At 46.4% G+C, this 16,928-nt stretch overlaps 1 protein-coding gene across 1 annotated transcript in view; it reads right to left on the bottom strand.

The window, feature by feature from the left end:
- Positions 1–16,928, bottom strand: part of LOC128325827 (collagen alpha-1(VII) chain-like) — a 154,446-nt gene that overhangs the window by 106,585 nt on the left and 30,933 nt on the right. Inside the window, exon 17 of the mRNA XM_053251666.1 lies at positions 16,244–16,363. Within this exon, the coding sequence (XP_053107641.1) occupies positions 16,244–16,363 (120 nt within the window). The remainder of the gene's footprint in view (positions 1–16,243; positions 16,364–16,928) is intronic.

Genomic DNA, 16,928 nt, shown 5'->3' with positions numbered 1-16,928 from the left:
TATGGGGATCTGTGCCAACATCATGTTCTCCTTGGTCTCAGAGAGGGGTAAATGTTTGTACTGGAAATTTTTCTCTTCTACAGCCAGCAGTGGCTTCAAAGGGGCAATTTAAGTTGAGAAGAAAATGGTTGGACTTGGTGTTCTTCCCTGTAATGGGAATGATCAGCTGCTGTGGACTACAACTCCGAGCATTCCTAGCTGAAATGGCCTCTGGCTAGGAATTATGGGAGTTGTATTCGGACTCCCCACCTCCTACCTCATGGCCTCATTCTAAATTGTGCTGCCCCAGGGGCTGCTCTTACAAGAGGACGTGTGGAGTTGCAGTCATTTAAGATCTAATGCAATAAGGCCATTTACATGCTCAGAGGTAGGGGAGGACAAACATCCTACAGAAGTTTGGGAGCTGTGCATGCTCCAATTGTCTAGTCATGTGCCAGTAAAAAACCAGCTAGGAGGCATCTGCAGTGACCATCTGCTAAGCTGGGTTGGAGGGCTTTCCCTCCAACTTCATTCAGCAGCTGGGTAGAATGAAACCCTCCCACTCACGTGCTGCTTGGCATGGCCAGAACCTCTTACCTTGGTTTTTATCCACACACAAGCAAAAAATGGGAGCATGAACAGCTACCGGACTTGAGTAGGACTATTTCTGCTTGTGTGAACCGCCATTACCTGCCAGAGTGTTATTTTTTTGCCCGTTTGGGCCTCCATAAATCATCATGGTGGCCATTTTGGAGGCCACCGCGCATGTGCAAATGGCATCTGTGAGGCCTGGCATGGCCCAGGGCTTCACAGAGACCATTTGTGCATGTGCGTCGGCCATTTTTTTAAAAAAAGTTTTAAAATGGCCGCCGGGGAAAAAAAAGGTTGCTGTGCATGTGCAAATGGTCTCTGCGAGGCCCTGGGCCGCACCAGGCCTAGCAGAGGCCATTTTCACATGCGCAGCAACCTCCAAAATGGCCATCAGAACAATTTACACTCTGGCAGTCCGCAGCAGTGATTTTAGAGGCTGGCAAGGAGCAGGGGAAAAATTCGTGGAGACACACACACACGTTTGGTACCGGTCCAGATGGAATCGGGGAGGGGGGGGTTCAGTTTGACCCTGAACCCCTGACCTGAACCGCTGGACTGCCGAACCTCCGGACCGGTTTGCACATCCCTACACTGATTGGCCTGCCTGTGGCACTGGGCTTCAGCAGCTGCACTACAGAGCTGATTCCTGACATCAGCACTAGATGCAAGCACAGACGCTCCCCATCTCTGACAGGGCAACTTTTAATACAATTTTTAAAAAGTACTTGAAAACCTACGTCTTCACCCAAGCTTTTTCAGCTTTTTAAATTTTTAAGTTTTAATCTCTTTTACTTTTACATTGTTTAAATTGTTTTAAGATTTCTGTGTATGTTTTAACTTGTTTTATGTTATTGTGAACCACCCAGAGACAAAAGTTTGGGGCTGTGCACAAATTTATTTATTTATTATTTATTTTATTTGATAGATGGATAGAGAGATAATAGGCACGGCCTGCCTCCCTGCCTCCCATTGAAAAGTGTTCCAGATCTTCAGCTGGTGCAAAGCACTTCAGGCAGGCAATTAGCCATAACTACTCACTGACCGCATATCACCTTAATGTTATGACCTCTGCACTGGTTGCCTCTTTGTTTCCAGGCTCAGTCAAGGTGCTGGTCGCTACTTTTAAAGCCCTATGTAGGTTGGGACCTGGGTAACTGAAGGACTGCTTTCCCTTGTATGTGTTTTCTCATGTGCTCAGTTTAATAGCTGAGACCCTGCTCTGGGTGCCTACATTGTCTGAGGTTTGGTGGGTGTTCATTAAGAGCAGGGCCTTCTCTGTACTGGCACCAATGCTATGAAACATCTTCCCCAATGAAGACCACCTGGCACATATGATGGGCACCTTCAGGGCACAGGGAAAGACCTGGCTTTTTAACAAGGCCTTGGCTGACATTATAGTTTCATTATTTATTTATTTATTTTATTTAGCACACTTTTATACCACCCAAAACTCATGTCGCTGGGTGGTTTAAAACACAGATTAAAAACAAAGTTAAAACATTAAAACAATTTAAAACAATGAAATTATATCTATATCTGTTTCTAGATGCTTTTGTCTTTTAGGATTATTTATTACAATCATGGCTGGTGTGTTCTTTTTGTTATGCTTTTAGATTTTGTTTCAGTTGAAAATGCTGAGAAAAACGAGATGCATCTTTCTCTAAAAAATAAAAAAGGAAATATTTTCAAATGTTCCTTCAGAATCAAAAGGTCAGGTCTCACTTCTGAAGAAAATGAAAGCAATGATCCTTGGTATTCTGCACCAGTGGCCAGATCCTGCCAGATCTACACCTTAGCTGCATGGCAGCCATCTCAGCTGCCGGGTGGTCCTCAGCAGACAGCTTTGAATGCTGAAGAATTTATCAGCTCTCAGTCTCCAGAAATCAGTCTCAGTTGGCCATGTGTTCAGCAGTGTGATGAGAGAACGCAGCAGGGGGAAGGTGTTTGTTGTGTTACACAACGCTCCATCTTGTCGTCCTCTGGTTCTCTGTGTGATGAGCAATTTCATCAAGCAGTCAGCTCAGCCTGCCAGCAGGTGCTACATGGAGAATGGAGATTTGCAGCTAGAGAGGGGGACATGATCTGCAAAGTCCCAAAAGTGTTAAGTGAAAGAGAGAAGAGGGTGGTTGATGAAACCAGCAATTGCTACACAGTGAAACAGGACTCGGAGAATGTTTCGTTCATTCCTCATCAGAGGATGCAAAATTCTGCAACGTAAGCAGTAGCTTAGACAGAGGGGCTCCCTCCAGCAGAGGGAGGTTTTGCCATGGAAAGCAGCTGCACCACACACATCTAAGAGCCATATCCCAGAAGCCTCCAGGGTTTCCTGGTCAATATCAGTAGATGATGGACCATCTTTGCCCATATGAATCTGCCAGGGCCATTCATTCCACATATCAGGCTCTGCTTGTAGGCCAGCCATTGACTGAGATTTGGTTGCTGGGGCTAGAGACGGGGCCTTTTTGGTTGTGACCCCTTGACCCTGGAATATCCACCCAGGAGAGATTTACCATGCTCCCTTCTTTAGGGTTTTAAAATAAACATCTGAAAACTCATCTTTTTAGAGACTTTGGGGTGGGGGGTTAGATGTTGTCCGTATCTAGTGGGTATTTAAACCTTTTGTACATCTGATTGTAACTAGCATTGCTTTTATTGGAATGTTATTAATTTATATTGCTTTATTGAACCACCCACCAATTGTTGAGGTGAGTGGATACAAGAGAGAGGACCTTTTCGGTAGTGGCACCCCATTTATGGAATAGCCTCCCCAATGAGGCTTGCCTGGCATCATCACTGTTTATTTAGACACCAGGTAATGACCCTCCTGTTCAGCCAGGCCTTTTAAAATAGATTTTTAAAAAAGTTTTAAAATTGTTGTATTTTGCTGTAATCTTTTACTTTTTTAATGTGCTTTAATTGTATGTTTTACTTAATTGTTTTCCTTTGTGAGCCACCCAGAGAACAATTTGTTACGGGGCAGTCACAAATAAGTTCTTGTTGTTAATCTGTGGTGTTGCTTGGAACATACAATACGTTTCAAGCTGTATTGTACTTGAGAGTTTTTCCCTACTTGAGTTCTTTTAAATGGAAGTGCTAGGGATTAAACCTAAACCTGTGGAATACAAAGCCCCCCCTGCCACTGAGCTATGGCCCCTCTTCTAGTTAGGTGTGATTTGCTCTGGAATGAGCCATGATGAAGATACTGAACTCAGAAGATTTATGGGCAAAGGCTGGTCTTAAGAACCCAAGAACACCCCTGCTGAACCTAAGAACACCCCTGCTGCCTCTCACACCCACATCCACCAGACTAGTAGCCATTGATAGAACTTTTCTCCATGAATCTGCCTAAGCCCCTTTTAAAGCCATCCAAGCTGGTGGCCATCACTACATCCTATGGCAAAGAATTCCATAGATTAATTATGTGCTGTGTGAAAAAGTACTTCCTCTTGTCGGTCCTAAATTTCCCAACCTTCAGTTTTATGAGGTGACCTCTGGTGTTGTGAGAGAGGGAGAAAAATTTCTCTCTGTCTATCCTCTCCACTCCACACATAATTTTATACACTTTGATCATGTCTCCCCATAGTCACCTCTTTTCCAAGGTAAAGAGCCGCAGATGCTGCAGCCTAGCCTCATAAGGAAGGTGCTCCAGGCCCCTGATTGTTTTGGTTGCCCTCTTCTGCACCTTTTCCTGTTCTACAATATCCTTCTTAAGATATGGTGACCAAAGCTTTCACATAACGCATAATCCACTTGTGGAATTCTCTGCCACAAGATGTGGTGACAACCAACAACCTGGATGGCTTTAAGAAGGGTTTGGATAACTTCATGGAGGAGAGGTCTATCAATGACTACTAGTCGGAGGGCTGTGGGCCACCTCTAGCCTCAAAGGCAGGATGTCTCTGAGTACCAGTTGCAGGGGAGTAACAGCAGGAGAGAGGGCATGCCCTCAACTCCTGCCTGTGGGCTTCCAGTGGCATCTAGTGGGCCACTGTGCGAAAGAGGATGCTGGACTAGATGGGCATTCTTGGGCCTGATCCAGCAGGGCTGTTCTTATAAACCTATACGCAGTACCCCACATGTGGCAGCACCACAGATTTGTATAAGGGCATTACAATATTAGCAGTTTTATTTTCAATCCCCTTTCTAATGATTCCTAGCATGGAATTAGCTTTTTTCACAGCTGCCGCGTACTGAGACAACACTTTCAATGAGCTGTCCACCATGACCCCAAGATCTCTCTCCTGGTCAGTCACCGACAGCTCAGATCCCATCAGCGTATATGTGAAGTTGGTGTTTTTTGCCCCAATGTGCATCTCTTTACACTTGCTTACATTGAACTGCATTTACCATTTTGCCGCCCAGTCCCCCAGTTTGGAGACATCTTTTTGAAGTTCCTCACAATCCATTGTGGATTTCACTACCCTATATAGTTTAGTGTTATCTGCAAATTTGGCCACTTCACTGGTCACCCCAACTTTTAGATCGTTTATGAACATGTTAAAGAGCACTGGTCCCAGTACCGATCCCTGCACGACCCCACTTCCTACCTACCTCCATTGTGAAAACTGTCCATTTATTCCTACTCTCCATTTCCTATCCTTCAACCAGTTACTGATCCACACATGAACCTGTCCCCTTATTCCATGACTGCTAAGTTTACTCAAGAGCCTTTGGTGGGGAACTTTATCAAAAGCTTTTTGGAAGTTCAAGTATACTGTGTCAACTGGATCACCTTTATCCACATGCCTGGTGACACTCTCAAAGAACTCCAAAAGGTTAGTGAGGCAAGACTTCCCCTTGCAGAAGCCATGCTGGTTCTCCTTCAACAAGGCCTGTTCTTCTATATGCTTAACAATTTTGTCCTTAAGTATGCTTTCCATCTATTTACCCAGCACCAAATTTAAGCTGACCAGCCTGTAATTTCCCAGATCCCCCATGGATCCCTTCTTGAAAATTGGAGTCACACTGGCTACTTTCCAGTCCTTTGGTACAGAGCCTGATTGTAGGGACAAGTTATATATATTTTTAGGAGATTGGCAATTTCACATTTGAGTTCCTTCAGAACTCTTGGGTGGATGCCATCTGGCCCTGACGATTTGTTAATTTTTAGCTTTTCGAGACAGTTTAGAACATCTTCCCTTGTCGCCTCAAATTTGCCCAGTTCCTCAGCTGCTAAACCTGAAAAACTCAGTTCTGGAGAGGCGCCAGGTTGGTATCCTCCACCGTGAAGACAGATGCAAAGAACTCGTTCAGCTTCTCTGCAATCTCCTTATCCTCCTTAATAATCTCTTTCACACCCTCATCATCTAAGGGTCCAACTAACTCCCTGGCAGGTTTTCTACTTCTGATATATTTAAAGAAGTTTTTGTTATTCTTCTTGACACTTCTAGCTATATGCTAGAAGTGTCAAGTGTCAAACTCTCTCTTTGCATCCCTTAGTGTCTCCTTGCATTTCATTTGCCAGAGTTTATGCTCCTTCCTGTTCTCTTCATTTGGGCAGGACTTCCATTTTCCGAAGCAAGTTTTCTTCCCTTTTATAGCTTCCCTGACTCTACTTGTTAGCCACGCTGGCATCCACCTGAACTTAGTGGTACCTTTCCTCCTTCTTGGTATACATTTCAACTGTGCTTCTTGTACTGTAGTTTTAAGTAAGTTCCATGCTTTCTGGAGTGATTTGACCCTCCTGACTTTCCCTTTCAACTTCCTTCTAACCAGTCCCCTCATTTTTGAGAAGTTTCCTCTTCTGAAGTCCAACACATATATATTGGACTTCCTTGACAATTCTCCACTTGCATATATGCTGAATTGGATCATACTATAGTCACTGCTACCCAATGGTTCTGCAACTCTGACATCTCGCACCAGGTCCTGGGCACCACTCAGGATTAAATCCAAAGTTGCCATCCCTCTGGTTGGTTATGCGACTAACTGTTCTAAGGCACAGTCTTTTAACATGTCTAGAAATCTGGCCTCTCTGTCAATACCTGCATGTGAATTTACCCAATCTATGTGTTGGTCCACCTTAAGTGGCGCAGTGGGGAAATGCTTGACTAACAAGCAGAAGGTTGCCAGTTCGAATCCTCGCTGGTATGTTTGCCAGTCCATGGGAAACACCTATATTGGGCAGCAGCGATATAGGAAGATGCTGAAAAGCATCATTTCATACTGTGCAGGAGGAGGAAATGGTAAACCCCTCCTGTATTCCACCAAAGAAAACCACAGGGCTCTGTGGGCATCAGGAGTCGAAACTGACCTGACAGCACACTACCTTTATGTGTTGTTAAGAACAACCATGCTTGATCAGGCCCAAGGCCCATCTAGTCCAGCATCCTGTTTCACACAGTGGCCCACCAGATGGTGCTGGAAGCCTACAGGGAGAAGCTGAGGGCATGCCCTCTCTCCTGCTGTTACTCCCCTGCAACTGGTATTCAGAGGCATCCTGCCTCTGAGGCTGGAAGTGGCCTGTAGCCCTCAGACTAGTAGCCACTGATAGATCTCTCTACTCCATGAAGTTATCCAAACACCTCTTAAAGCCATCCAAACTAGTAGCCAACACCACATCTTGTGACAGAGAATTCCACAAGCTGATTATTTATTTTATTTATTATTAATTTTTTATACCGCCCTTCCAAAAGGCTCAGGGCAGTTCCAAAAGGCTCAGGGTGGTTCCAAAAGGCTCAAGGCAGTCACACAAATGATTATGCATTGTGTGAAAAAGTACTTCCGTTTGCTGGACCTAAATTTCTTGGCAGTCAATTTCATGGGATGACCCATTTCTAGTGTTATGTGTATGAAAGAAAAATTCCTCTCTATCCACTTTCTCCACATCATGCATGATTTTATAGACCTCTATCATGACTCCCCGCAGTTATCATTTTTCTAAATGATGCCTCATAAGAAAGGGGCTCTAGGCCCCTGATCATCTTGGTTGCCCTCTTCTGCACCTTTTCCAGTTCTACAATGTCCTTTTTTAGATGTGGTGACCAGAATTGTACAAAGTACTCCAGGTGTAGCCACACCATAGTTTTGTATAAGGGCATTGTAATATTAGCAGTTTTATTTTCAATCCCCTTCCTAATGATCCCTAGCATGGAACTGGCCTTTTTTACAGCTGCCGCACATTAAGTCAACACTTTAAACGAGCCGTCCACCACGACCCCAAGATCCCTCTCCTGGTCAGTCACTGACAGCTCAGATCACATCAGCGTATACTGCAAGTTGGGGTTTTTCGTCCCAATGTGCATCACTTTACACTTGCCAACATTGAAGCACATTTGCCATTTTGTTGCCCATTCACTCAGTTTGGAAAGATCCTTTTGGAGCTCCTCACAATCTCTTTTGGATTTCAGTACGCGAAAGAGTTTGGTATCATCTGCAAATTTGGCCACCTCACTGCTTACTCCTACTTCTAGATCATTTATGAATAAATTAAAAAGCACCAGTCCCAGTACAGATCCCTGGGGGACCCCACTTCTTCTGACTTCCTTCCATTGTGAAAACTCTTCATTTATCCCTACCCTCTGTTTCCTGTCCTTCAACCAGTTAGCAATCCACACATGTACTTGTCCCCTTATTCCATGACTGCTATGTATTCTCAAGAGTTTTTGATGAGGAACTTTGTCAAAAGCTTTTTGGAAATCCAGGTATACTATGTTAACTGGTAATTGGTAGTTAAAGTCACCCATTATTACTGCCCTGTCCCTCTTTGATGCCTCTCTTATTTGCTTCTCCACTTTCAGGTCTTGTGGTAGCAAGCGTGAATTGCCCCATTTGCTAAGCAGGGTCCACTCTGGTTTGCATTTGGATTGGTGACTACATGTGTGAGCATTGGAAGACATTCCCCTTAGGGGACTGGGCCACTTTGAGAAGAGCGCCTGCAAGCAGAAAGTCCCGGGGTTCCTCCCTGGCATCTCCAAGATAGGGCTGAGAGGGGCTCCCACCTGTAACCTTGGAGAAGCTGCTGCCAGTTTGTGTAGACAATACTGAGCTAGATGGACCAATGGTCTGACTCGGTAGAAGGCAGCTTCCTATATTCCTATGATCCACAGAAATTGGTCCAGTGGAAGGGATCACCCTGCTCATCTCTCATTCTCTTTTTAATTAGGTAGTTTTAACAATGTCCTTGCAGAACTGCTTTGCAGCCTCTGGTTTAATTAAAATAGAAGTGAATTAAAGTATGAGTCCTAGTTGTAATGCCTCTGCCTCAGCATTGCCCAGTCATGGCTCTGCAGTTATTTAGGCTGCTCCAAAACTGGAAACAAAGAGCAGGTGTGAGTGTGTAGCGGGGCGAGGGGTTGAAGATACTTTATGATCAGATCAGATATATTCCTCTCCCTTGGAAGAAATGGACATCTTAAAATAGTCAACAGCACGCAGGTGGATCATTTCAAAGAGATATTAAATTGTGCCTTGGACTTTCAAAGTGTCCTCCCTGGCCAGGAAAACAAACAACTCTTTTGCAAAACTACTGGAAAGGGATGATCTTCTTTATTGAAAAGGAAAGCAGAAGCTTTCTGGATGGCTTTAAGAGAGGAATGAATAACTTCATGGAGGAGAGGTCTATCATCGGCTACTAGTCGGAGGGCTATAGGCCACCTCCAGCCTCAGGGGCAGGATGCCTCTGAGTACCAGTTGAGGGAGTGACAGCAGGAGAGAGGGCATGCCCCTTTCAACTCCTGCCTGTGGCTTCCAGCAGCATCTGGTGGGCCATTGTGCGAAACAGGGTGCTGGACTAGATGGGCATTCTTGGGCCTGATCCAGCAGGGCTGTTCTTATGTTCTTAAGCTTTGCTTAAGGAAGATGCTGCCCTGTTCTGGCTGAAAGCCAGAGGAGAAATGGGTAGGGATGGAGGAAGCACTTAGTGCAAGGATTCCCAACCTTGGGTCCCTCCCTAGATATTGTTGGACTACTACTTCCATCATCCACTACCACTGTGGATGATGGGAGTTGTAGTCTAACACCTGCCCATTGTGGGTGATGGGCTTCAGCTGCCCGAGCTCCAAAGGATCTGGAGCCGGGCTGGACAGAGTTGCTCCTCCTCCAATAGGGTCTCCTCCAGGTCAGATTCCTAGTGAACCCTGCCACCAACACACAACACTGGCTTTCTTGGAGCGTAACCTCTGTTCTCCAAGGTGTCCCCCATGGGACATAGCATGGGGCCATAGCTCCATGGCAGAGCATCTGCTTGGCAAGTACTAGGTCCCAGATTCAATCCCTGGTGGCATCTCCAGGTAGGGCTGGGAAAGACTCCAGCCTGAAACCTTAGGAGAGCAGCTGCCAGTCAGTGATGACAATAGCGAGCTAGACAGACCAAGAGTCTGATTTGGTATAAGACAGCTTCTGTGTTCCTATGGGAAAAAGACAAACAGCTTCAGGCGGTGTGGGTGGTCTGCTTTAGATCCTGAAAGTCAGAGCTGCCTCCATTCTTGCATTCTGGAGAGGAGAGCTGGTCTTGTGGTAGCAAGCATGACTTGTCCCCTTAGCTAAGCAGGGTCCACCCTGGTTGCATATGAATGGGAGACTTGATGTGTGAGTACTATAAGATATTCCCCTTAAGCAGGCCTGCTCAACTTCGGCCCTCCTGCAGATGTTGGCCTACAATTCCCATAATCCCTAGCTATTGACCACTGTGGCTGGGAATTATGGGAGTTCTAGTTCAAAAACAGCTGGGGGGCCTAAGTTGAGCAGGCCTGCCCTTAAGGGATGGAGCCGCTCTGGGAAGAGCAGAAGGTTTCCAGTTCCCTCCCTGGCAGCATCTCCAAGATAGGGCTGAGAGAGAGATTCCTGCCTGCAACCTCGGAGAAGCCTCTGCCAGTCTGTGCAGACAATACTGAGCTAGATGGACCAAGGGTCTGACTCAGTATTTGGCAGCTTCCTATGTTCCTATGTGGAGCCCAGTAACATCTCCTCCTCTCCAGAAGTCCCCTTCACCCTCCAGGCCCAGGGCTTCTGGTGCACAGACACCTCAAGGACAGGTGATGCTGGCTCACAGTCAGGGCCGGGGGACTCTGGCCTTCAAGGATGATCATGGGCCAGCATCTTTAGAGGATTTGGTCAGCACACTTTCCATTGTTTTGCATAAAATGGGTGGTTTAAAATATGCAAAAGATATTCAGAGTACCTGAAGGGAAACTTACAAAAACACTGGGGTTCTTTTATGCTTAAAAGCTTTTCTCCTAAAGAACAACTCATCGGCATTCAAAACATGTTGGGAAGCTTGTATTAATAAATATGTATATTTCCATAGACGTGGGTTGATATCTCAAGTTTGAATGCTGGGGAAAACTCCCCGTGCAAAACCAACTCTTCAGAGGAGAGCTGGTCTTGTAAGTAAAATAAAGTGTGCCATCAAGTCGATTTCAACTCCTGGCGCCTACAGAGCCCTGTGATTGTCTTTGGTAGAATACAGGTGGGGTTTACCATTGCCTCCTCCCGTGCAGTATGAAATGATGCTTTCAGCTTCTTTTCAGCTGCTGCCCGATATAAATGTTTCCCATAGTCTGGGAAACATATCAGTGAGGATTTGAACCGGCAACCTTCTTTTTGTTAGTCAAGCATTTCCCCACTGCACCACTTAAGGTGCAAACCCCCTGCTAACTTGGCAAAGAGGCACCTTTTAACATGTTGATTCTCTTTATTTAGCAGGGGGAGAGTAACTGGCCCTCTCCACCCCCAGCACGGTGCCTCCAGTGACTGTTGCTTATGTCTATTTTATGTTTCTTTTTAGATTGTGAGCCCTTTGGGGACAGGGAGCCATCTTATTTATGTCTTATTTCTCTGTGTAAACCGCCCTGAGCCATTTTTGGAAGGGCGGTATAGAAATCGAATGAATGAATAGATAGATAAATAAATAAGAATGAATTGTTCCATTTCTTAAATAGGGTCCACCCTGTTTTGTATTTGAGTAGGAGACTACATGTGGGCACATCCCTTAGGGGATGGGGCTGCTCTGGGAAGAGCACCTGCATGCTTGCATGTAGAAAGTTCCAAGTTCCCTCCCTGGCAGCATCTCCGAAATAGGGCTGAGAGAGACTCCTGCCTGCAGCCTTGGAGAAGCTGTGTAGACTATATTGAGCTAGATGGACCAATGGACTGACTTGGAATAAGGCAAATTCCCAAGTTCCTATCAAATTCCTGTGTTCCCATCAGAAAGAGAGCTAGTTTTCTAATTGCAGGGAGATTTTTCACGGTATATGCTAATATGACCAGCAATGAAGCCACAGCATTACCACAATTGCTCCCAATTTCTGTACAGCTTCAAGAGGCCAGTCACATCCAACACACAGCAGCACAGGGACCTGCACTGAGCCAGAGAGAGCCAGAGCCCCAGTGACTTGACACCCGGATTTAATTCCTTGGCCCAGCTCTACTGCAGAAAACCCAGCTTTGAGCTAGCTTAGCCAAAGGCTGGTATGTGCTGTTTGTTTGCATGCCTGGAAATGCCACTGAAGCCTAGGGCTGACATACCAGGCAGTGCTAGGCAGGTGGAAGCACACGGCCCATGCTGCGGCACAAGTCAGAAACACAACACCGGTGCAGTGGTGTGGGAGCACTCTTGCAGGATTCCTGAATATCATGCAAACACAGTTGTGCAACTGAATGTTCGTTGGGGAAAATGGCTGTACTGTCATACAACTACATTCACATGATTTTTGGGAGTTGTGCAAGAGTGTTCTCGCACAACTGCATCAGTTTGCCTTGTGTTTCTGACCCACACAGAGGCACAGTACGCAACCACCCACCAATGTGGTATGTCAGCCCATGTGCTTTTGCAGAACGTAGCCAAAATACTGGTAATATGCACCGCAGGGGGTTTCTTACAATCCTTTCAAAAATGATGAGCCAGGCAAAACCCAAATTGTGTGTTTTGTCTACCCTCTAGTGGATGCGGCGAGAATAGCTGAGGACGTTTTATGGCTTGTTCTCATAAAGCACTGAATTTGCTGGTTGCTGCACAGATTTCATCAGCAAAATACTGGATATAAAAACAGTTGCAAACACTGGAAGACCAGAAATGCAAGTGATGATTATGCTTATCAAAAAATGCTATCATCTTATCATCAGTGGGAAAGGAACAATAATCTCAACGATAAACTTCTGGAGCAGTGGTGTGGGTTGGGGGGATCCTTTCATAGCAGCACAAGAAGCTGCCCTGAGTCAGACCACTGGTCCATCTAGCTCAGTATTGGCCACACTGAATGGCAGCAGCTCACCAAGGTTTCAGGCAGGGTTCTTTCCCAGCCCTACAGCTGGGAGAGGCTGCCTGGAAGTGAACCAATGGGACCTTCTGCATACAAAGCAGATGCTCTGCCACTCACCTGCAGCCCCATTCCCAATAATAAGGATAAATCCTCATCCCGCTTTCAAGAGGCAGTTCACCTCAGGCAACAGATCACTGGGGCACCAGCAGGATGGCCAGTTGCCCCTTGCTGCCACCACCGCCATTGAAGCAGCTTTTTGGGACCAAGGTGGCCCTTAGGAACATAGGAACATAGGAAGCTGCCATATACCGAGTCAGACCACTGGTCTATCTAGCTCAGTATTGTCTTCACAGACTGGCAGCGGCTTCTCCAAGGTTGCAGGCAGGAACCTTGTCTCTCAGCCCTATCTTGGAGATGCTGCCAGGGAGGGAACTTGGAGCCTAGATGCTCTTCCCAGAGCAGCTCCATCCTCCGGAGGGGAATATCTGGCAGTGCTCACACACATCGAGTTCTCCCATTCATATGCAACCAGGGCAGACCCTGCTTAGCTAAGGGGACAAGTCATGCTTGCTGCCACAAGACCAGCTCTCCTCCCCGCAAGGTTTTTCAAGGAGGATGGACAGAAGAGAGATGGCTTCTCCTCTTCTCCTCACAGCCCTTGAAAAGCTTATAAGAGGCATGAGAAGAGTCTGCTGGCAACCATCCTTCCACCCGCCCACCACACCACTTTCGGGGAGAGGCGCCATTAGGCTCGGACCTCAGGGCGCAAGTCCGAGGCCCCGGCTGCCTTGCTCCCCTGGAGGGCCCCCTCAGTGTGCCTGCCAGCGGTGGGAATATCCTTGCTGCGTGGCCGCTGGCACAGGCTCTGCAATGTTTCCCCTCCCTGTACAGCACACTAGCAGCCTCATGCTGGACATTGAGAGACTGACTCCCTGCCTCCTGGGCATCAGCTGTTTGGGTGGGTGGGAGGGCCCAGCACAGAGGGCTCTGAGCCTGCCTCGTGGAGAGCAGTCAGCAGCATGAGGTGGGAGTGCTTCTCCAGTCAGCAGAGGCTGCTCGTGGGAGCAAGGGGGGACCATGCAGAGCTGTGCTCCCCCCGCGGCCCGAATTGCAAGGAATCCCTCTGGGCTCTGAGGGCCTCCCCTGGGGGCCACTGGCAGCTGCTTGTATGCTGTGCCTGCCTCACTGTGGGAGCCACCCAGAAGGTGCGTGGGTGGGATTACATGGGGCTTGTTTGGGTTATCATCCCCCTTTGTGTGTCTTTGAGTCCGCTTGGCCTAGGGCTCTGGTATTTGGCACTGAGGTAGGGCAGAGTGGGGGACTCTGTGTATTTACTTTGAAGCATATGGGTCAATCCATCCATTATTAATGGCTTAAAATTTTTATTTTCAATCCCCTTCCTAATGATTCCTAGCATGGAATTAGCTTTTTTCACAGCTGCCGTGCACTGAGACAACACTTTCAATGAGCTGTCCACCATGACCCCAAGATCTGTCTCCTGGTCAGTCACCAACAGCTCAGATCCCATCAGCATATATGTGAAGTTGGTGTTTTTTGCCCCAATGTGCATCACTTTACACTTGCTTACATTGAACCGCATTTGCCATTTTGTCACCCAGTCCCCCAGTTTGGAGAGATTTTTTTTTTTTAGTTCCTCACAATCCGTTGTGGATTTCAGTACCCTACATAGTTTAGTGTTATCTGCAAATTTGGCCACTTCACTGGTCATCCCAACTTCTAGATCATTTATGAACATGTTAAAGAGCACTGGTCCCAGTACCGATCCCTGCACGACCCCACTTCCTACCTACCTCCATTGTGAAAACTGTCCATTTATTCCTACTCTCCATTTCCTATCCTTCAACCAGTTACTGATCCACACATGAACCTGTCCCCTTATTCCATGACTGCTAAGTTTACTCAAGAGCCTTTGGTGGGGAACTTTATCAAAAGCTTTTTGGAAGTTCAAGTATACTGTGTCAACTGGATCACCTTTATCCACATGCCTGGTGACACTCTCAAAGAACTCCAAAAGGTTAGTGAGGCAAGACTTCCCCTTGCAGAAGCCATGCTGGTTCTCCTTCAACAAGGCCTGTTCTTCTATATGCTTAACAATTTTGTCCTTAAGTATGCTTTCCATCAATTTACCCAGCACCAAATTTAAGCTGACCAGCCTGTAATTTCCCAGATCCCCCCTGGATCCCTTCTTGAAAATTGGAGTCACACTGGCTACTTTCCAGTCCTCTGGTACAGAGCCTGATTGTAGGGATAAGTTATATATTTTTATTACACCCTTTGTGTGTCTTTGAGTCCGCTTGGCCTAGGGCTCTGGTATTTGGCACTGAGGTAGGGCAGAGTGGGGGACTGTGTATATTTACTTTGAAGCATATGGGTCAACCATCCATTATTAATAGCTTAAAAATTAACTTCAAAAGTCATATGACTTGTTTCATGGCAGAAAATTACAAAAACCTCTGGAACTGAAGCCCCCCATCTCTTTTGGACCATCATTCCACACACCCACACACACACACCCATGTTGAGGAATATGCCCTTTGCCTTCATAAAAAAGGGTGAAACGCTCCATTTTTCAGCCCAGCTCTTTAGTTCTCCTGGAATGGCTTGGCCTAGGGCTTTGATATGCAGAACAGATGTGGAGCAGGATGGGAGGGCTCTGTATATTTAATCTGAAGCAGATCAGTCTATCTAGTAATTTTTAATAGTTTTAAAGATATATTTTAAACTTTTAAACAGTGGGAATTCTGCTCTCAAGAATGCTGTATGAAACCATGGTTTGTGTGTGTGGAGGGGAGAGGATGCTTATTTTGAAAGCCCCTGCCCCCCGCCCCATAAGCCCACTAGGTCCAGGCTCCAAAATTACCTAGCTGCACCTCTGCTTTAAGGGTTGCTTTTGGGCTGGCCTCCACCAGGGCTGTGGGGCAGGCAGCATTTGGTCCCTTACCTCAGGCACTGCAATACCTTGGGCCGCTCCTGAGTGGAAGCTTCTCATTTCATTCAGAAACATAAAAACGCCAAGCCACAAGTATTGCTCCTGATGTCGCCACAAATAACACAGGTGTGACACACAGGACTGTTTTCTTCTCTGTTTATTCCAGTCTGGCCACCATGACTTGGTTCCAAATGAATAACCTCACTAGATGACCTGGGCTCTGTCTCAGCCTAAGCTAGTTTAGAGGGTGATAGTTATTGTTGCTGCGAGAACTATAGCACTACTCTGTGGGCCAACACCATGAGATGCTGGACGATCCACATTCAGACCTGCTGACATATTTTTTATCCTTAAGTCAAGCTATATGTTGGGAAGGGGGGGCAGGTCAGGGCTATGGCCCTGGAGTTCGCATGTACAGATATCCTTCTCCTTGTACCAGCATTCTTAGACACCTCCTACAGAACCTGTAACACAAAAGGGGAACTCGGTGGGCTACCTGAAGGCTCACCCACTGGCCACTTACTTCGCTTTTTCTTTGGTCCTTTTCCCACTCCCCACGTCTTTTCTTCAAAGGCCCCAGCAGTACTTGAGACTCATTCTCTGAAGAACTGTGTTCTGCCTCTAGTTCAAGACTGGAGGGTATCTACAGAGAGGGAAATGAAGGTATGTCTACAAAGAAGCAGCACAAAGGTGAGCCAAAAGGAAATGGCCCGGCCACTTTGGAGCAAAACAGCAGATTCTGCCAAGGCTGTTTAAGCTGCAGCCGAAGTGAGATGGAGTGTGGGAGTGATTAAACACCTGGCTGTCAGGAACGGAAGGCAAAGCTGCACCCAAATGCACCTGGTTTCTCCTGATCTCAGTGGGCCAGGAAGTGCCCTCAACATAAAACAGGGGCCTATTTTCAGATTTGTGCAGAGAAAAGATTTCAATAGTGAATGAGAGGCAAGTTTGGGGTTTATTCTTAGATACAATGAAAGTTACCTTGCAAAAAGAGAAGAAAGCAGTGTCTTTTAAGCACATTGGCTGCAATTTCTGTTTCGATATATAATAACCATAGCAATTTTATTAACACAAAGCTACCACACACACATTTTTAAGCAAAGAGATATGGGCTTTTGGCTTGAATGCTTAGTACATACGTTGGTTTGTTTACAACAATAGTTCACACGAGCATAAACTGGGTAGGAAACGAGTCCTACCCAGGTTCG

This window comes from Hemicordylus capensis, chromosome 5 (assembly GCF_027244095.1).
Source record: "Hemicordylus capensis ecotype Gifberg chromosome 5, rHemCap1.1.pri, whole genome shotgun sequence".
Taxonomy (NCBI): Eukaryota; Metazoa; Chordata; class Lepidosauria; order Squamata; family Cordylidae; genus Hemicordylus; species Hemicordylus capensis.
Note: the sequence above shows the minus strand (reverse complement) of the source record. Positions and strands in the feature narration are given on the sequence as shown.